The 23,139-nt window shown below is 46.5% G+C and overlaps 1 protein-coding gene across 1 annotated transcript in view; it reads right to left on the reverse strand.

Moving 5' to 3' along the window:
* LOC148431243 (uncharacterized) overlaps positions 1-22,935 on the reverse strand; it is a 257,621-nt gene extending 234,686 nt beyond the window's left edge. Inside the window, 3 exon segments of the mRNA XM_088466172.1 lie at positions 22,060-22,266; positions 22,672-22,769; positions 22,887-22,935. Of these exon segments, the coding sequence (XP_088322298.1) occupies positions 22,060-22,266; positions 22,672-22,769; positions 22,887-22,920 (339 nt within the window). The 5' untranslated portion in view covers positions 22,921-22,935.
* Positions 22,936-23,139: the final 204 nt, after the last annotated feature.

Genomic DNA, 23,139 nt, shown 5'->3' on the forward strand with positions numbered 1-23,139 from the left:
GTGCGAAGTGTGCTCAGTAAGGGAGGGAGGTAATAACTAGTGTGCTCAGTGAGGGAGGGAGAGAGTGCTTAGTGTGCCCAGTAAGGGAGGGAGGGGCTCTAGGTGTGCCCAATAAGAGAGGGAGGAGCTGTAGGTGTGCTCAGTAAGGGAGGAAGGGGCTTTGGTGTGCCCAGTAAGGGAGGGGCTCTAGGTGTGCCCAGTAAGGGAGGGAGGGACTCTAGTTGTGCCCAGTAAGGGGGGAAGGGGCTTTGGTGTGCACAGTAAGGGAGGGAGGGGGGTGCTTAGTGTGCCCAGTAAGGGAGGAGGGGGTGCTAAGTGGGGATCGGTATGGAATACCGCTGGACGCATGTTCAAATCTTGACAGCTGAAGACCGGCAGTGAAGATCCCGCCACGTAAGTATTTTAACCAATTACTAACAACCCGCCAACCATCCCTAAGGGGTGCCTAACCCTAACCCACCCTGTAAGGGGCTAAACCTACCCCCCTCTTCCCTGCAGCCTAACCCTAAGTCCCCCCCGGGAGCCCCTAACCTATCCCTCCCCCGTACGGCTGTCCGCGCCCGCCACCCGACTTACCTTCGATCGGTATGCTGGGCGTCGGGCTCCCGGCATAGGTAAAATGACAGGCATCTGGATTTCAACGCCTGTCATTACACCCCTGCCAGGATTAGACATTCAGGATGCCAACGGTCGTGGCCGACTGCCACCTGCTAAGTGTTCCCAGTAAAGTAGGAAAGTTGGAGGTTACATTTTTTACTCATCAGTCCACAGAACATTAGCCCACAAGGCTTGGGGGTTATCCATGTGGGGTTGGGTATGAAATGTCGGCAGTCAGAATCCCAACGCCGAGATCACTACAGGGCTAACATATGACACTTGCTGATCGGTATGCTAACCCTTTCTCTCTGGTACCTAACCCTAACCTCCTCCCCTAGTGCCTGAAAGTATCCTCCCCGTACCCTAATCTAACCCTGCACCCATAGTGCTAGACCCTAACCCTCCCCCCAGACCCTCTACTTACCTTCTGCATCCTGACTGCCGTGATGCCGGATGCATCCCATCAATGAGCTTTTGGCACATGTCAACCTTTCTGTTTGTCCTCTTGGCTCGCAGTGGCAGTCACCTTGTAACTCTCCCATGGACGCCATCTATGCCCAGTCTCTTTCTTATGAAGGAACCCTGACCGGTGACAGTAACTGAGGCGAGCGATACCTGCAGCTCCTTAGGTTATCCTCTGGGTCCTGTTATCTTCTGGGCCATGTTGTCCTCTGGGTGCTGTTGTCCTCTGGGTGCTGTTGTCCTCTGGGTCCTGCTGTCCTCTGGGTCCTGTTGTCCTCTGGGTCATGTTATCCTCTGGGTCCTGCTGTCCTCTGGGTCCTGTTGTCCTCTGGGTCCTGTTGTCCTCTGGGTCCTGTTATCCCCTGGGTCCTGTGACTTCCTGGATGAGCCTGGATGATGGGCACTTGGAGGAACTTTGGCAGCCGACCCCTCCTGGGGATGAGCCACCACTGTTAGTTCTCTCTGAGCGGTAGAGTCTCTTTTTGACGTCTGTATATCAATGTGTCTGAGTCTGTATACGAAGTGCAACGTGAATCGTTGTGATAAAAAGCTGCGGCTGCTGCATCTTAGCGCTCCGTGTACATATTCAGACTCGGTCGCACACAGATATACAAGTGTCACATATCACATCAATCAGCGCAGTCTTGTGCAGCGGTTCTGGGGTATCACGATGCTATCACAACTCAAATTCAGGGAAAAAGACGCTCGGCATACGGTGCTGCGTGCTGAGACCTTTTATCCAGCCTGACGTTGCTGGAAAGGGTCTATGTATGTTATGTTTCCATTGGACAGGACTGGCAGTAACCGAGCCTGATTGTGTCCAGTCTTATTCATCCCAATCATCAGTTCCATTTGGTTCATTATTTGAATGAATGAATAAGGGGCAATTACTATATCACACAGGGCCAGTTGGTGTTAAATAACTTTTTTTCCTTTCCAAAGTCAGGCTGTGATCAGAAGGGCACCAGAGCGCCCCCATAAGGGCAGGGGGCATTTAACACCCTTGTAGCCCCCTGTAAGAGCCTAGTGGGAACATTACCCAGGATGACTTTGTCTTATATTTAGTTTTGTTTGAAGATCTGAAACAAACAAAAGCGACAAATATACAAAAATAGAAGAAATCAGGAGGGGGGCAAAAACTTTCATGCCACTGTGTGTGTATATCTGTATCACTGACCGACCTGTATCTGACCCACGATACATATGTATACACTGTAGTGCCAAAAGTCATGGGATAGCAGTAAGTACAGGTAATGGTAGGTTGCATCACTGTACTGTGACATCTTGGAAATGCCCAGACCTGCATCAGTTTTAGTCTGACATGTCGTGAGTCAGGTTGACCACCATATAGGCTGCTCATGGCAAGGCGATGTGAAATATCAGAGTACGATCGGGGCATGATAGTGGCTGCTTAGCAAATGGGACATTCCATTTCCGAAGCTGTGTGGACATTCAACATTCCTCAGTCTGCGATGTCACATGTGTACCAGGAATACGTCATGGAAGCCATTACCACCCACCGTGCGCAGCGCAGTGTCCGACCACAGGTGCTTAATGATAATGACCATCAGTATCTGGCCAGAATTGTCCACAGTAACAGACAAGCAACACTGGCTTATATCACATCCACATTCAGTGCAGGAGGTACCAGGCACAGATCCAGCTGGTCAGTGCAGGAGGTACCAGCCGGTCAGTGCAGGAGGTACCAGCCGGTCAGTGCAGGAGGTACCAGGCGTATATCCAGCTGGTCAGTGTAGGAGGTACCAGCAGGTCAGTGCAGGAGGTACCAGGCGTATATCCAGCAGGTCAGTGCAGCGTTCTTTAGCTTCCATGGGATATGTCCACTTGTCTTTCTATGAATGTATAACTTCTGCACAGTTGGGAGTAATGAGTTGGTATTATGAAATGGTTGTATTTCTAGTCATTTCCTTTTTCTACCTTTTACTACATTGACCTTAGTATTAGATAAGAACAGACATGAGTTACCTGTCCGTGTGTAGTGGAAGGTGAGGTTATCTATATAATGGATTGAGGATTAGGAGGTCAGTTTATACGTGTTGTGGGTATTGAGTATAGATGTTGCTGGTGAGACTTTGGTCCTGGTAATGGGTGCCTGTTGTGTAGGGTATGCATGGTTCCCCTGCTTTGCACGTCTCCTTTCCCAAATTGTGTCATATCCTGCATAGATTTCCCACAATTCCATCTTTACAAATTCTCCTAGCTGGGTACGTTCTGGTTTTCTCCTGTCTAATCCTATCACTTTCCTTCTCATTCCTTCTCATATCTGGATTAGTTCTGTATTAATGTGATTCTGATCTTTTCCTATCTCAATGATTTCCTGTATACTGTGAAAACATTAATCGGTGTCTTCCTAGGGTTCTATTTCAGACCACTGTGTTTCTCTGTTGTCTGTATTGTGGTCATAGATAAGGTGGTAACACAGCCAGGGGGAGTTATACCTTGTGTTTGAGTTTTCATATCACTTTCCTCCCTTCCCTTTCTGAAATAAAAATGATTAAGATAAGTAATGCTGACATGCACATCGCTATGCACAAAAGCCAAAATATCTCAGGCTCAGTCCATGTCTTTTTCTTTGTCCTCTTCTCCAATGGGCACCGAATATGTGGAGCTTTGTCCTGGCCAACGGTGAAGAGAACACCTTGGTTTAAGTCTCTCTCAGAATCAATGGGCCTGATTCAGAGCCACTCGTAAGCGGCAGCTCGTTCACTCTGAGCGATGTTTGCCCAACTGCGCATGCGTACGGATCATTATACGCATGCGCGAACCAGTCAGTGCGGCCGAAATTCATGTGCTCGCAAAATAGCAAATGCCTGCTATTTTGAGTGACAGAAAGAGGCGTATGTGGGTGGTAACAGGGGAAGGTGCTTGAAAATGGGGAGTGGAAATCAGAACGCAGGCGTGCTTAAAGGTCAAAACGGGCGTTTTATGGGTGTGCATATTTAAAACAGCAGCGTCATGGACCACGTCACTGGGTTATTTTATAGTCAGAACTGCTCGCAAAATTGTGGTAGCAAACACCAACCCCAAGAATAGCGAGCAGTTCATACCCTTGTCGATGTACTCGATTAATCTAATAAATAGCGGACATGACGTAGGATGCGAGCGGCCAGGGGGCGTATTTTTCCAAAAAACGAATGCAAGTTTTGTTCGCTCGTTCAGACATAGAGGCGTGAACAGACCGCAAACAGCGAACGGTTCATTTGAATAGCCACCCCTAGTTTTAGAACGAACGACCGCAAATAGCGAGTGGCTCTGAATGAGGGCCAATGTCTTTTCTGCTTCCAAAAGTGATCTTGCTCTGACTTGGCAACCTCCTTGCAGCGTTGTAATGGGAGTACAGAAAATGGTTGCTGAAAGCCATATTGTTGTGTGATTTTATAAATGTATACGGCATTAGACAATGGTTAGACATTAGTAGATGGTAAAACATTGCATAAGGTGTTCTTAACAGAAAGAACCTGAGAACAGGACAAAGGTCTCTTTGGCCAGACATATTTAATCCTGAGTAAACATGGTATTACCTTCATATTAATCTAAGCATACACCATAAAATAGTCATGTATTGTTGGGATATCCAACATTCATAATTGAGGCAACAGTGTCCCCTACTGTCTATCCTTTCTTTTACCTATATTTCCAAACATGACCTCTATACTTGTTAAATGCTTATGTAGGGAGTTTATTCCCTTATATAAAGCTGTCATTTGTCAGTAAGCCTACAGCATATAGCCTATAGCCAAGGCCTATGCTCGATGTATGAGATCCCAGCTTCAAGGCTCCTGGGAATGAAACCATTTATGTTCTAAGTAGATGATCTAACAAAGCAAGTTAAATGTTTATTACATTTTACTCTTTTACTTTGTAATAAATGTTAACTGATATTTGTGGTGTGGCTTGATTAACGTCTTTGTATCCAAAGAATCTTATCTCGTTCCACAGAGAACATATGTGAAGCGTGTATCCAGTTTGTTTTCTCTGTGACATTGTGGGAGGTGGTAGTTGTCAGCAACACCTTATATGGTCCTTCCCGTTGATCTGCGAGGCAACTAGAATGTAAACATTTTCTTATCATTACATAATCTCCAGGTTAGATTGTGTGACGTGGTCCTTCTGGGCAGTCTTTGATTCGTTTTACATGGTTTTCTTTGTAAGTCCTTTAAATGATGAAACCTTTTTATGACATAGTCCGTTAGTAAATCATGCATCAAGGAAGAGTCTTGCTGGGTTTACAATCACATTTGGGTAGTTTCCAAAAAATATCTCAGAAGGAAAAAGATTAAGGAGAGCTCATGGAACGAAACAGAAGCTATGTAAGACCATTGGCAGTGCCTTTGACCATCCCACTCTTGGCTGTGAAACCACTTTAGAAACCTGTGGCCTATACAGGGTTTGAAGTTTGCTCTGTATTCCTGAGTGTAAGCACATTGCCTGGAACACTTTTCCTGTGAATTGAGTAATACTATCACCCGTGAGATACTATACCTAGCTACAAATTCCTAAACCACTTTCTTACTACAAATGCCGCAGTACATGAGGACACTGGATAAGCCTCTGACCTTATTTGAAAAGAGATTTATCACCATTAGGACATAGTGTTAATTTCTTACCTTTGACAATTGTATGAAGTCAACTCACAGGGGTAAATTTACTAAATTTCAATTTGGCATTTTGAGTGATATGAGGTGCAATTTTCATTCAATTTATATTCGATTTTGCATTTGGGTATTTACTAAAGGCGAAATCAAATGATGGGAACAGCAGGATAAACTTTAGTTACATTGAGTTCAATGGAGTCGTTCATTGCCTGAGAGGCGGGGCCTGACCTCTCTCAGCCAATGAACGCTCAGACACGGACCTTAAAAGGAGAAAGCCGCGTCTGAGCGCTTCATTCGGGAAGTAATAATCATCCTGGTTAGGATGCTTAGTGCGAGGGTCGGGTTTTTTAGTTTTGTTATTTTAACAACACATTGGATGCCTACTGGACAAGGGGACCACTCAAGGTAATATAGGTGAGTATGTGTGAGTGTGTATGTATGTAATAAACTTATACTGTGTAAGGTGTGTGTGTGTGTGTTTCTTTCAACATTTCTTTGCAGGTGAACTACAGGTCCCAGTGGCCCCTTAATGCCCCGCATGCTGGTACTTGTGGTTCTCCAAGTACTAGCATGTGGGGGAGGCTTGCTGGGAACTGCAGTTCTACTGTAAAGATAATATTTTTATTCTATTTTTACACTACACTAACACAATCAACCCGCCACCCACCGCCCAGGGGTGGCGAGGATAGCCCTGGGCTATCAGCCTAGGCTAGGGGTGCCCTGGAGAGGGAGACCCTTTTATTGGGCTGACTAGCAGTCAGGGCTGATGCTGTGGCTGGGAGGCCCGGTTATAGGGCTCCCCTGGCTGTGGCATCAGTCCCCCGTTAGAATGGGGCTGGTTCTGTGAATTACAGGGAGACCCTACGCAATTTTTTCCCTGTAATTCCAGAACCAGCACTGATTCCAATAGCCCAGTGCTGGTTGTACTAAGTAGAGGGAGACCCTACGCAATTTTTTCCCTGTACTTAGTCAACCAGACCTGGGTTTGAACAGTCCGGGGCTGGTTCTGTTTTGGGGGGGGACCTCACATCATTCTTTTTTACTTTTAACTCTTTACTTTTTACAGTCACATACATGCTGGCATCTCACTGATGTCTGCATATATCTGTGTGAGAAGGAACTGCTCATAATGAAAGTGAAAGCATGAAGCAGTTCTATGCTGTCGGGGATTTGCAGTTCGGTTTGAAGTGTGATTTGCCGTTTGATTTGTACATGAACGTGCCAAATCCAACAGCAAATCACTGTTCAAAACTGAATCAAATCGAATTTGTTTTGCAAATCGCAGAACAAATTGAACTATAGTAAATCTAGTGAAAAAACGGTTTTAACGCAATTCGATTTGAGTCGGTTTGAGAAGAGCTAAATCATTCTTCAAGTCGACCTTTGATAAATTTACCCCACAATCTCTGGAATAAACCAGTGGTGGGAGGGACATGAAGAGAGTCCTGGGGAATACCAGCAGTTTCCAATCATTCTATATCTGTATATCACTCTATTTAGGACTCCATAAAGTACACGGAAGGCTGATATACTATTTACATTTGGAACTACCAGTACTTTGTGTATATCTTTTCATTTTTTTCCTATGGACTGAATCTGGCGTATCTATGGAGGTATCTATGGAGGTCTGATCTTCAAAAATCGCAACCAGATGAACTGTCACTATTTATATTCGTGGAATTAGCTATATGTAAACAAGACAGGGCGCAGATGGTTACTGGTATATGGGCTTCATTCAGAGCCGCTCGTAAGCGGCCGCTCGTTCGTTCTGACCGATGTTCGCTCATCTGCGCATGCGTACGGATTGTAATACGCATGCGCGAACCAGTCAGTGCAGCCGAAAATCGTTTGTTCGCTAAATAGCGAATGTCTGCTATTTTGAGTGACAGGAGGAGGCGTATGTGGGTGGTAACAGGGGAAGGTGCTTGAAAACGGGGAGTGGAGACCAGAACGCAGGCGTGCTTAAAGGTCAAAACGGGCGTTTTATGGGTGTGCATAATTAAAACAGCAGCGTCATCGACCACGTCACTGGGTTATTTTATAGTCAGAACTGCTCGCAATATAGTGGTAGGAAAAACCAACCACAAGAATAGCGAGCAGTTCATACGCTGTTCGATGTACTCGATTAATCTAATAAATAGCGGACATGACGTATGATGCGAGCGGCCAGGGGGCGTTTTTATCAAAATTTCGACCGCAAGTTTTGCTTGCTCGTTCAGACATAGAGGCGTCAACAGACCACAAAGAGCGAACGGTTAATTTGAATAGCCACCCCTTTTTTTTAAACGAACGACCGCAAATAGCAAACGGCTCTGAATCAGGCCCTATATTTGTTGTATTATGTCATTTGGTGAATCGGTGGTTCTCCTATACCCAGTGTGGTTGCTAGTTTGTTACGCCTTTGAAATCTATCAGTACACTCATTGATTTTTTAGAAATTAAAACATTTATCTTAAATCTTTCCTTTGGTACATTCTATCATCCACCTTATTCTCTTACACGTGTTTTACATACAGCTGTCTAAGGCCTTAATATGTTATGTTTTTTCACTTGGGACTTGGTGCTATATTCCACCTTCAAGAATTAACCAAAGTAATACCTGAAGTCAGCACCTTATCACAAACAGGTCCCGTGAAGGCTGGCCCTAACACATACAGACCCCGGAAAGGCTGGCCTAAACACATACAGACCCGCCGGAAAGGCTGGCCCTAACACATACAGACCCCGGAAAGGCTGGCCCTAACACATACAGACCCCGGAAAGGCTGGCCTAAACACATACAGACCCCGGAAAGGCTGGCCTAAACACATACAGACCCCGGAAAGGCTGGCCCAAACACATACAGACCCCGGAAAGGCTGGCCCAAACACATACAGACCCCGGAAAGGCTGGCCCAAACACATACAGACCCCGGAAAGGCTGGCCTAAACACATACAGACCCCGGAAAGGCTGGCCCAAACACATACAGACCTTGGAATGGCTGCACTAAACACATACAGACCCCGGAAAGGCTGCCCTAAACACATACAGACCCCGGAAAGGCTGGCCTAAACACATACAGACCTTGGAATGGCTGCACTAAACACATACAGACCCCGGAAAGGCTGCCCTAAACACATACAGACCCCGCAAAGGCTGGCCCAAACACATACAGACCCCATAAAAGCTGGCCCAAACACATACAGACGCAGGAAAGGCTGGCCTAAACACATACAGATCCCGGAAAGGCTGGCCCAAATACATACAGACCCCAGAGAGGCTGGCCCAAACACATACAGACCCCATAAAGGCTGGCCTCAACACATACAGACCCCGGAAAGGCTGCCCTAAACACATACAGACCCCGGAAAGGCTGCCCTAAACACATACAGACCCCGGAAAGGCTGCCCTAAACACATACAGACCCCGGAAAGGCTGGCCCAAACACATACAGACCCGCCGGAAAGGCTGGCCTAAACACATACAGACCCCGGAAAGGCTGCCCTAAACACACACAGTCCCCGGAAAGGCTGGCCTAAACACATACCGACCCCGGAAAGGCTGGCCTAAACACATACAGACCCGCCGGAAAGGCTGGCCTAAACACCTACAGACCTTGGAACGGCTGCCCTAAACACATACAGACCCCGGAAAGGCTGCCCTAAACACATACAGACCCAGGAAAAGCTGGCCCAAACACATACAGACCCCATAAAGGCTGGCCCAAACACATACAGACCCCATAAAGGCTGGCCCAAACACATACAGACCCCATAAAGGCCGGCCCAAACACATACAGACCCCGGAAAGGCTGGCCCAAACACATACAGACCCCGGAAAAGCTGGTCCAAACACATACAGACCCCATAAAGGCTGGCCCAAACACATACAGACCGCGGAAAGGCTGGCCTAAACACATACAGATCCCAGAAAGGCGGGCCCAAACATATACAGACCTCATAAAGGCTGGCCCAAATACATACAGACCTCATAAAGGCTGGCCCAAACACATACAGACCCTGGAAAGGCTGGCCCAAACACATACAGACCCAGCAAAAGGCTGGCCCAAACACATACAGACCACGGAAAGGCTGGCCTAAACACATACAGACCCCATAAAGGCTGGCCTACACACATACAGACCCCATAAAGGCTGGCCCAAACACATACAGACCCCAGAAAGGCTGACCCAAACACATACAGACCCCGGAAAGGCTGACCCAAACACATACAGACCCCATAAAGGCTGGCCTAAACATACAGACCCCATAAAGGCTGGCCTAAACACATACAGACCCCGGAAAGGCTGGCCTGTTGTGTAGGGTATGCATGGTTCCCCTGCTTTGCAGGTCTACTTTCCCAAATTGTGTCATATTCTGCATAGTTTTCCCACAATTCCATCTTATCACAAACAGATCCTGTGAAGGCTGGCCCAAACACATACAGTCCCCGGAAAGGCTGGCCCAAACACATACAGACCCCGGAAAGGCTGTCCTAAACACATACAGACCCCGGAAAGGCTGACCCAAACTCGTACAGACCCCATAAAGGCTGGTCCAAACACGTACAGACCCCAGAAAGGCTGGCCCAAACACATACAGACCCCATAAAGGCTGGCCCAAACACATACAGACCCCATAAAGGCTGGCCCAAACACATACAGACCCCATAAAGGCTGGCCTAAACACATACTGACCCCGGAAAGGCTGGCATACAGACCCCGGAAAGGGTGGCCTACACACATACAGACCCCGGAAAGGCTGGCCCAAACACGTACAGACCCCATAAAGGCTGGCCCAAACACGTACAGACCCCGTAAAAGCAGGCCCAAACACGTACAGACCCCGTAAAAGCAGGCCCACACACGTACAGACCCCGGAAAGGCTGTCCCACACACATACAGACCCCGGAAAGGCTGTCCCACACACATACAGACCCCGGAAAGGCTGTCCCAAACACATACAGACCCCGGAAAGGCTGTCCCAAACACATACAGACCCCGGAAAGGCTGGCTCAAACACATACAGACCCCGGAAAGGCACGTACAGACCCCATAAAGGCTGGCCTAAACACATACAGACCCCATAAAGGCTAGCTTAAAACACATACAGACCCCGGAAAGGCTGGCCCACACACATACAGATCCCGGAAAGGCTGGCCCACACATACAGACCCCGGAAAGGCTGGCCCAAACACATACAGACCCCGGAAAGGCTGGCCCAAACACATACAGACCCCGGAAAGGCTGTCCCAAACACATACAGACCCCGGAAAGGCTGGCCCAAACACATACAGACCCCATAAAGGCTGGCCCAAACACATACAGACCCCGGAAAGGCTGGCCTAAACACATACAGACCCCGGAAAGGCTGTCCCAAACACATACAGACCCAGCAAAAGGCTGGCCCAAACACATACAGACCACGGAAAGGCTGGCCTAAACACATACAGACCCCATAAAGGCTGGCCTACACACATACAGACCCCATAAAGGCTGGCCCAAACACATACAGCCCCCACAAAGGCTGACCCAAACACATACAGACCCCGGAAAGGCTGACCCAAACACATACAGACCCCATAAAGGCTGGCCTAAACATACAGACCCCATAAAGGCTGGCCTAAACACATACAGACCCCGGAAAGGCTGGCCTGTTGTGTAGGGTATGCATGGTTCCCCTGCTTTGCAGGTCTACTTTCCCAAATTGTGTCATATCCTGCATAGTTTTCCCACAATTCCATCTTATCACAAACAGATCCTGTGAAGGCTGGCCCAAACACATACAGTCCCCGGAAAGGCTGGCCCAAACACATACAGACCCCGGAAAGGCTGGCCCAAACACATACAGACCCCGGAAAGGCTGACCCAAACTCGTACAGACCCCAGAAGGGCTGGCCCAAACACGTACAGACCCCAATAAAGGCTGGCCCAAACACGTACAGACCCCAGAAAGGCTGGCCCAAACACATACAGACCCCATAAAGGCTGGCCTAAACACATACTGACCCCAGAAAGGCTGGCATACAGACCCCGGAAAGGGTGGCCTACACACATACAGACCCCGGAAAGGCTGTCCCACACACATACAGACCCCGGAAAGGCTGTCCCAAACACATACAGACCCCGGAAAGGCTGTCCCAAACACATACAGACCCCGGAAAGGCTGTCCCAAACACATACAGACCCCATAAAGGCTGGCCCAAACACATACAGACCCCGGAAAGGCTGGCCTAAACACATACAGACCTCGGAAAGGCTGTCCCAAACACATACAGACCCCGGAAAGGCTGTCCCAAACACATACAGACCCCGGAAAGGCTGTCCCAAACACATACAGACCCCGGAAAGGCTGGCCCAAACACATACAGACCCCATAAAGGCTGGCCCAAACACATACAGAACCCGGAAAGGCTGGCCTAAACACGTACAGACCCCGGAAAGGCTGACCCAAACACGTACAGACCCCATAAAGGCTGGCCTAAACACATACAGACCCCATAAAGGCTAGCTTAAAACACATACAGACCCCGGAAAGGCTGGCCCACACACATACAGATCCCGGAAAGGCTGGCCCACACATACAGACCCCGGAAAGGCTGGCCCAAACACATACAGACCCAGGAAAGGCTGGCCCAAACACATACAGACCCCGGAAAGGCTGTCCCAAACACATACAGACCCCGGAAAGGCTGGCCCAAACACATACAGACCCCATAAAGGCTGGCCCAAACACATACAGACCCCATAAAGGCTGGCCCAAACACATACAGACCCCGGAAAGGCTGGCCTAAACACATACAGACCCCGGAAAGGCTGTCCCAAACACATACAGACCCCGGAAAGGCTGTCCCAAACACATACAGACCCCGGAAAGGCTGGCCCAAACACATACAGACCCCATAAAGGCTGGCCCAAACACATACAGACCCCGGAAAGGCTGGCCTAAACACGTACAGACCCCGGAAAGGCTGGCCCAAACACGTACAGACCCCATAAAGGCTGGCCTAAACACATACAGACCCCATAAAGGCTAGCTTAAAACACATACAGACCCCGGAAAGGCTGGCCCACACACATACAGATCCCGGAAAGGCTGGCCCACACATACAGACCCCGGAAAGGCAGGCCCAAACACATACAGACCCCGGAAAGGCTGGCCCAAACACATACAGACCCCGGAAAGGCTGGCCCAAACACATACAGACCCCATAAAGCCTGGCCCAAACACATACAGACCCCGGAAAGGCTGGCCCAAACACATACAGTCCCTGTAAAGGCTGGCCCACACACATACAGTCCCCGGTAAGGCTGGCCCAAACACATACAGACCCCGGAAAGGCTGGCCCAAACACATACAGATCCCATAAAGGCTGGCCTAAACACATACAGACCCCATAAAGGCTGGCCTACACACATACAGACCCCATAAAGGCTGGCCCAAACACATACAGACCCCAGAAAGGCTGACCCAAACACATACAGACCCCGGAAAGGCTGACCCAAACACATACAGACCCCATAAAGGCTGGCCTAAACATACAGACCCCATAAAGGCTGGCCTAAACACATACAGACCCCATAAGGCTGGCCTAAACACATACAGTCACTGTGTTTGTGTCCATGAAATAGCTTTTGAGTTTATAGTCCCATTACTTTTGGCCCCTTAAAAAGTGGGAGGCACATATAGAAACCGTTGTAATTCCTACACCGGTCACATGATTTGGAAGTAATTACCCTCAAATTAAATCTGAAAGTCTGCAGGTAAAGCACATCTTGTTTGTTTCATTTCAAAGCCATTGTGGTGGTGAATAGAGGCCAAAATATGAAAATTCTGTCAATGTCCAAATATTTAAGCACCTGACTGTATATTATATACTCATTTCTCTTTAGCATTTTTTTATTTTTGTAATTAATGCATCTGTATTACTTCAGTTTTACTGATCAGTTGACATTAGAGAGAATTTATTCCAGCCTATGTGATCTATTCACGAAAATAAATATATATGTATATTTAATTGTAACAATATAAACAGAAGTTTAGATACATACACCGTAAAGATCAATTAAAATAAGAATAAAGATATATATATATATATATATATATATATAACAAAAAATAGTTAAAAATAATATTTTATATATATATATATATACACACGGCTTGACAATTTTTTCTAAAATCTAGGAGCGAGGATGAAAGTGTAGGATCCATAACACCGGCCCCCGCCCCCCCCCCAAAAAAAATTACAGGAGTGAGGAACACAGCTCTGTGTGTTATGCAACTGTTATACACACTATACTAGTTCACAAAATGGTGACAGTTAGCCTTCCCACTAGGCTGTTTTAGCGGGGCAAGGCGCCCTGCCCTCCTTCTGGAGGGCAAAAAGCGCCCTGCCCTCACAGCCTGTGGGAGCCGTTCTCACCCGCGGGACGCAGTGTCCCGCGGGTGGAGAAACATGCGGTGACCCGGTCACCGCCAAAGAATAGACGCCGGGCGCATGCGCCCGGCATCTATTCTCCCTCTCTGCAGCGCTTGGGAGCTGCCCGGCATGTCCGTAAGCGCCGGGCATGCCCCCAAGTATGATGAAAAGGGGACGCGTCTTATAGACACACACCCTTTTCTTGACCACGCCCCCTTTTCGGGGGCGCGCGCACTACATTGCCCTCTCTGGCTCCGGCGCCCTGCCTGCCGCCGGTGCTAGAGGGAACACTAGACAGTGGAATGGATACAGTAAAATGGAGGCCCACTCACTGCTCTGCACAGCTCCCCTGCATGGCACATGATATAAAAGAGTATGGGGGTGAGCAGAGACATGCTATGGAGAATGATATAACACAGTATGGGGGTGAGCAGAGACATGCTATGGGGAATGATATAACACAGTATGGGGGTGAGCAGAGACATGCTATGGGGAATGATATAACACAGTATGGGGGTGAACAGAGATATGCTATGGGGAATGATATAACACAGTATGGGGGTGAGCAGAGACATGCTATGGAGAATGATATAACAGTATGGGGGTGAGCAGAGACATGCTATGGGGAATGATATAACACAGTATGGGGGTGAGCAGACATGCTATGGGGAATGATATAAAAGATTATGGAGGTGAGTAGAGACATGCGATGGGGAATGATATAAAAGATTATGGAGGTGAGTAGAGAAATGCTATGGGGAATGATATAACACACAGTATGGGGGTGAGCAGAGATATGCTATGGGGAATGGTATAACACAGTATGGGGGTAACCAGAGACATGCTATGGGGTATGATATAACAGTATGGGGTGAGTAGAGACATGCTATGGGGTATGATATAACACAGTATGGGGGTAACTAGAGACATGCTATGGGGTATGATATAACACAGTATGGGGGTAACCAGAGACATGCTATGGTGTATGATATGACACAGTATGGGGGTGAGCAGAGACATGATATGGGGAATGATATGACACAGTATGGGGGTGAGCAGAGACATGCTATGGGGAATGATATAACACACTATATAGTTATAATGTGTGGTAGGACAGGCACTCTACGAGGACATGGGGAAAGTTCATTTCAGCAGGTTTTGTCACAGTGATCCTTGTCTGCCACATAGACACAAGTTACCTCACCTCTCTCCGAAAGGGAACTCCCACCTAGCTTTATATCATAGGTCCGATGTCCTCCACTATTATCTTCACCATATGGAAATCACCCACCAAACCTGCCCAGCTCCATTACAGGCAACACCAACCTAGCTACCTCTCATCTGATGCCCAAACACCATGCCTCTCCTTCATCCCCACATATAGGTCATCCAATAAGCCCACCCCTCCTCTGGACCACACTTGCATATGTGTCTGCAAGTTATGTCTGCCTGCACCTGGATGGGCGAGACAGAGGCAGGCTAACCTAAGCAGGGTATGGTTTTTTTCAAACATGTACAAAATAGAATTGATCATCTTTCCCCTTTACAAGTCCCCAACCTCTCCCCCTCTCTCGCTTTCTGACGATAACATCTTCCTCCTGGCCATCCAAGTTTGCTGCCTGCATGACATCTTGAACTCCTCGCTGTCCTTTACCCCACACATTCTTAATAATATATATATATATATATATATATATGTCACACTTGCTGCATTTCCCACACTCAGAACATAGAAGTGATTATGTCACCTGTGTGATATTTCTGATGTTTAACAAGAGTTGATTTGCGTGTAAAATATTTACCACACTCAGAACATGGAAATGGTTTCTCACCTGTATGTATTCTCTGATGTATAACAAGATCTGATTTCTGTGTAAAACATTTCCCACACTCAGAGCATGGAAAGCATGGAAATGGTTTCTCACCTGTGTGACTTCTCTGATGTATAACAAGATATGATTTCTGTGTAAAACATTCCCCACACTCAGAGCATGGAAATGGTTTCTCACCTGTATGTATTCTCTGATGTCTATCAAGATATAATTTGCGTGTATAACATTTCCCACACTCAGAACATGGAAATGGTTTCTCACCTGTGTGCCTTCTCTGATGTATAACAAGATCTGATTTATGTGTAAAACATTGCCCACACTCAGAGCATGGAAATGGTTTCTCACCTGTGTGACTTCTCTGATGTGTAACAAGATTTGATTTCTGCATAAACCGTTTCCCACACTCAGAACATGGAAATGGTTTCTCATCTGTGTGACTTCTCTGATGTGTAACAAGACTTGATTTCTGCGTAAACCGTTTCCCACACTCAGAACATGGAAATGGTTTCTCATCTGTGTGACTTCTCTGATGTGTAACAAGAACTGATTTCCATGTAAAACTTTTCCCACACTCAGAACATGGAAATGGTTTCTCCCCTGTGTGACTTCTCTGATGTGTAACAAGAGCTGATTTTTGTGTATAACATTTCCCACACTCAGAGCATGGAAATGGTTTCTCACCTGTGTGACTTCTCTGATGTGTATCAAAACTTGATTTGCGCGTAAAATATTTCCCACACTCAGAGCATGGAAATGGTTTCTCACCTGTGTGACGTCTCTGATGTATAACAAGGTCTGATTTTAATGTAAAACATTTCCCACACTCAGAGCATGGAAATGGTTTCTCACCTGTGTGACATCTCTGATGCCTTAGAAGAGATGATTTCCATGTAAAACATTTCCTACACTTACAGCATGGAAATGGCCTGTCACCTGTCTTAGCTGGCTGAAGGGTAATAAGCTTTGTATTCTGTGTAAAACATTTGGCATCTACAGAAGAGGGAAATATTTTATCTAATGTACGAGATGTAGCAGATGCACCATTATCTGAGTTATCAGGAGAACACTCCCCATGATCAGAGGGATTAGGTGATATATCTGCACTGTGAGGTACTGGAGGTATAACTTGGGTAAATGAAGCTCGGGTGATATCATCTATTTCACAATTCTGAGTTATAACGAGATGATCCTCTGAGACATTCCGGCTGCTACATCCATCTGCTGGGAATAATATACATATATGGAAATTTAAATGTTTGCCCACAATAAGATTCATTATAATTCAGTACAGACTGTGGTGAATGTTCCCAAATAACCATGAAATGGGCAGATTTTGATGGTAATATATAATTCATTAACTGGCACCAAAATATACTATCAATAAATCTAAATATATACTCATGTGCCATAAACTGAGACAGCCACTTCCATTCCCAGTACATGACACCCCACCCCACAATAAGTTGTACCTTTCTCAATTGATTTACTATATATAGGCAGATATCTGTGTAATCTGTTATCATACAATATGCAGTGAAAATGGCAGCATATTACGATATAAGTGACAATAAACGAGGCTTCAGAGTAGGTGTATTCATGCAGTCACTTAGGCGGGAGAGGCTCTATCAGCAGGACAATGCACCATCATACAGGTCCACAGCCACCAGATTTGGCTGCCTGGCAACCAGGTTTTCAGCAACACCCGGGCCCTGTAGTGAAGACCGCGAGCACGGTCCACACTACAGAGTAACAAACATACAGCAGTCAGCGGCGGCTGTATGTTTCTTATAGCAGCCGATGAGAGTCTGTCAGACTCTCATCGGCTGCTGCGTCGTTCACAGAGTGAGGCAGCTAGAGTTCACTCATGAGCTCCACCTTCTGGCTTTCCCCGCAGCAGGTTGGGAGAGACGTCACATCATGATGTCTCTCCCATAGTGCAGAGCGGCCAGGAGGAGCGGACAGCGGCAGTCGTCGGCAGGAGCGGGGATCAGGTAAGTTGCGTTTTTTTTTAAGGGGCACTGCATAGGGGGGGTGGCCGCTACTGTAGGGACACTGCATAGGTGGGGGTGGCCGATAGTGTGGGGACACTGCATAGGTCGGGGTGGCCGCTACTGGGGACACTATGGGGGGGGCTACTACTAGGGGAAATGCATAGGGGGGATTATTACTGGGGGCACTGCAGAGGGGGAGATTACTACTGGGGGCACTGCAGAGGGGGGATTACTACTGGGGGCACTGCAGAGGGGGGATTACTACTGGGGGCACTGCAGAGGGGGGGTTATTACTGGGTGCACTGCAGAGGGGGGATTACTACTGGGGGCACTGCAGAGGGGGGATTACTACTGGGGGTACTGCAGAGGGGGGCTTACTACTGGGGGCACTGCAGAGGGAGGATTACTACTGGGGGCACTGCAGAGGGGGGATTACTACTGGGGGCACTGCAGAGGGAGGATTACTACTGGTGGCACTGCAGAGGGGGGATTACTACTGGGGGCACTGCAGAAGGGGGATTACTACTGGGGGCACTGCAGAAGGGGGATTACTACTGGGGGCACTGCAGAGGGGGAGATTATTACTGGGGGCACTGCAGAGGTTGGATTACTACTGGGGGCACTGCAGAGGGGGGATTACTACTGGGGACACTGCAGAGGGAGGATTACTACTGGGGGCACTGCAGAGGGGGGATTACTACTGGGGGCACTGCAGAGGGGGGGATTACTACTGGGGGCACTGCAGAGGGGGGATTACTACTGGGGGCACTGCAGAGGGAGGATTACTACTGGGGGCACTGCAGATGGAGGATTACTACTGGGGGCACTGCAGAGGGAGGATTACTACTGGGAGCACTGCATAGGGGAGATTACTACTGGGGGCACTGCAGAGGGGGGATTACTACTGGGGGCACTGCAGAGGGGGGATTACTACTGGGGGCACTGCAGAGGGGGGATTACTACTGGGGCACCCCATTAGTGGTGTGACCATGTGGGTTGGTTGTCAGGGGCGTAGGTGCTCAGTAATGCTTCCCGGGGTTAAGGGGGGGTCTGGCTCCTACACTTTCATCCTGGCTCCTAAATTTTAGATAAATGTGTCAAGCCCTGGTGTAAGGGGAAACATATAAATGTGTAGGAATGGCCAAGTCACAGCCCAGATCTCAGTGCAATGGAGAATCTGTGGTCAGACTTGAAGATCGCTGTTCACAAGCGGAAACCATCCAACATGAAGGAGCTGGAGCAGTTTTGCCTTGAGGAATGGGCAAAAATCCCAGGGGCAAGATGTGGCAAGCTCATAGAGACTCATCCAAAGCGACTGGCAGCTGTAAGTGCCGCAAAAGGTGGCTCCACAAAGTACTGACTTTAGGGGGGTGAATAGTTATGCACGCTGAAGTTTTCTGTTATGTTGTCCTAAATGTTGTTTGATTCACAATATAAAAAAACACAACGTCACAGTTGTAGGCATGTTCTGTGAATGACATGACGCACACCTTCACACAATCCATTGTAATTCCAGGTTGTGAGGCAACAAAACATGAAAAATCCAAAGGGGGGGGGGGGTGAATACTTTTGCAAGGCGCTGTATGTACATTGGAGTACGATTAAGACAATTATTATTTATCAATTCTATATTTCATTTTCCATATATTTTTTATTTTTACTTTTTGCACTATAGGGTCTAATGAGGCCTTTTTTCCTTCTGGATTTTTACCCGACCATGGGGTACCCTTGATATGTATTATTTCACCATTATGCAATATATTTACAGATACAGTGTAAATCATTACTATTTGGGTTACCCCTCATATGATTCACGGTTTTATTTGTGCACTTTATGTTTAAATATTTATTGTCAATAGACCGTTTTACTTCTATAATGAACAATATCGATTGGTCATCCCATTGCGCTTTCCCACAATATTTTTTGTTTCTTCCATTCAAGGGGTTAGTAGCCGCCCCTCAGAGAGCTGCATAGGAACACCATTTTCCATCCCTCTCATAACCTAGCGCCCGTTTGTTTTGTATTGTGCTATATATTTATATATATCCAGCATAGTTCAGCGGCACTCTGAGACTTGTAATGATGGTAAATCAAACAAAATCTGCGTTTCGGGGAGTAGCCCGTCTTATGCATTTCATTAATTTTTATAGAAATAATTTTTTTTTTTATATGACACAGTATTCATATTGGTCATAACACCTTTTTCATGTGTTAATGTTTTTTTTATTAATTAAAATTGTTTCTCAATAGGTAGAACACATTATGCACTTTATTCATGATCAGTTATTTTTGTATTTATATTAGTGCCCGATTTTAATAGCACTAGGGTTGGAATGTCACAAAGAATGTATTAATGTTTTGTTGAAGACTGCCTTACATATATAACTATTCATACATAGTTTCTTTGTTTTTTTCTGCAGTGTTTTAAATGCACATTTTATTCATTTATTTTTAGATATGTTTTATTTTTACACCATTTTGTCAAGTTCTACATGAATTTTCTAGTTATTGTAGTATAATATGTTGATTGGCATTCCACGCAGCCGGACCGGCATCTGTTCCATGATCACGTCACTTCCGGTGACACGGAGCAGCGTGACCGGAAGTAGAACTCGGTGACGGAGGCGGCTGTCGATCCGGAGGGGAGAATGGAGTCCTTTTGGGCATGTAAGTATTTAAGGTTGTGTTGCACATTGTTTTATCTTGTTTGTCCTGAAGATGGGGTAGCCCCCGAAACGCCGTAGACATTATAGATTTTATTTGATTTACCATCATTACAAGTCTCAGAGTGCTGCTGATCTATGCTGGTTATGTTGGAAAGTATCACTCACCTTGGAGTGCCGGTCCATTTCTTGGAGATATATATATATATATATATATATATACATATAGATACACTCAACACTTCCCCAGATAATCCTGCGTTTGTCGATGCCCTGGGTTTGGTGCCATGGGGGTGATCAGGTGGCTGTTTTGCTGCTGTGGGAGTTGGGGGTAACTTCCTGTGGCTGCTACTGACAGTGAAGAGCGGTGGGTGGGGGCCAGAAGGGGGTACAACCATCTGGCAAACAATAGTGTGTAGGAGGAGGTGAGCATGGGCCAGCTGCTGCCACTAATTAAGCTATCTACCCTTACCCCCAGCACTGACGGCCCCTAGCCCCCTCCTTGCCAACCAGCTCGGTCGCAAATACTGTCTGCTCTTAATACCCTCTATCAGCACCAGCTCTACCACAACTTCTTCCTGCCTTTACCCACAGCTCTATACCAACTGCTGCTTGCCCTTAACCCCCTCTACCTCAACTATTACCTGCTCCCAGCACTGGCCCAACTGCTTCCTGCCCTCATCCTCCATAATATATGATGGGTCACAGAAATAGTGTAGTAGAACCCCTTTTTATAAAAATTTAGGGGACCCTGGGTCCCATAATATTTTTCATTCAGCGTGATCACTGCCACTTGGATAGTAGATGTAACTGAAAGTCCCTGGAATGGAACCTTCAGGACTGAGCGGCCTCAGAGGAAACAAGTTATCCCAGCAGAAGCATGCACAGATGGATCGAAACCAGACCAAGTGAATCAAGGCCTGGATGACGACAATGTTTTCCAAAGGCAGAAAGACCTTCAGGGAGTTGTGGAACAGCATGCCCAGGAATATCACCCTCCTCTGTGACAGGACAAGAATGGTCTCTTTGAAGTTATTAATCCAACAGTGAAATATTAAACACCTGATGTGTCAAACAAACATGGGACTGAATTATGTCAAAGGAAGGGGCCTTAATGACCTCCCTTGTATTAATGTTTGGGAATCAGAATGTTAAAAGAAGACTTGTCAGAACTCCAGGCTGTTACTGAAAAAATTATTCTGAGATGTCTCCTGACTCCCGCACTAGACAGATAAATTTGCCTCATTAGTTTGTTCTGACAGAGGAGAGTGTAGGATAAAAGATTGTTATAGTGACTGAGCAATGAGAATATGTGACTATTCTATAATACGTGTTTATAACTCACCTGTGCCGATATCTGTAGGGATTTCCTCCTCTTTACACTGCTGATCACCCCTCACATACGTCTCTTCTTCTCCATCTATATCTTCTGCCTCTATATCAGTCACATACGTTTCTTCTTCTCCCTCTATATATTCTGCTTTTATATTTGTCACATATGTTTCTTCTCCCTCTATATCTTCTGCCTTCATATCAGTCACGTACGTCTCTTCTTTTCCATCTGTATCTTCTGCCTTTATATCAGTCACATAAGTCTCTTCTTCTCCCTCTGTATCATCTGTCTTATTATCAGTCACATACGTCTCTTCTTCTCCCTCTATATCTTCTGTCTTTATATCAGTAACATACGTCTCTTCGTCTCCCTCGATATCTTCTGCCTTTATATCAGTCACATACGTCTCTTCTTCTCCCTCTATATCTTCTGCCTTTATATCAGTCACATACATCTCTTCTTCTCCATCTATATCTTCTGCCTTTATATCAGTCACATATGTCTCTTCTTCTCCCTCTATGTCTTCTGTCTTCATATCAGTCACATACGTCTCTTCTTCTCCCTCTATATCAGTCACATATGTCTCTTCTTCTCCCTCTATGTCTTCTGTCTTAACATCAGCCAGATCTTCACTCTAAAAAACCCATAAAATATTACCATCGGATTTCAATGAGATAACACAGACTAAAATCAGTATATAAGACACACAAAGATTCTCTTCACATCATATTAACAGTCACTTTGGTATATTGGTGAAACCCTAAATCCCATCTACCTGATGCTCCTGTGGGATCCTGTGATTCTCCTCTGTACAATCCTGAGAATAAAGATGACGGGGACATCTCTCTAGTGTATTTCTTTTACTGGGTCCATCTATAGGAGACACAGTGACTCAGTACATTGTATAGATGTGATTATCAGGTGATGTGTGTATATAGGAGGCCCCCTTACCTACTCTCCCCTGTACAATAAATTACAGTCTCCTCTTACCCAGTGATGTGAGGGGCCGGTGATTCTCCATCATCACGTCCTTGTACAGGACCGTTGTGTTCCTCTATATACTCCCCCTCCTACATGGAGATATAGACAGTGAGATCCTGACACATTATAGAAACCTAACACACACAATATTACAGTCATCACCCGAACACATTCTCTGGTGTTACTGTATAATGTCCAATTCCCAGGAGTCACCTCTCCAGTCAGCAGCTGAATGATCTTATTGGTGAGTTCCAAGATCTTC

This window comes from Taudactylus pleione, unplaced genomic scaffold, assembly GCF_031769625.1.
Source record: "Taudactylus pleione unplaced genomic scaffold, aTauple2 ptg002601l, whole genome shotgun sequence".
Classification (NCBI taxonomy): domain Eukaryota; kingdom Metazoa; phylum Chordata; class Amphibia; order Anura; family Myobatrachidae; genus Taudactylus; species Taudactylus pleione.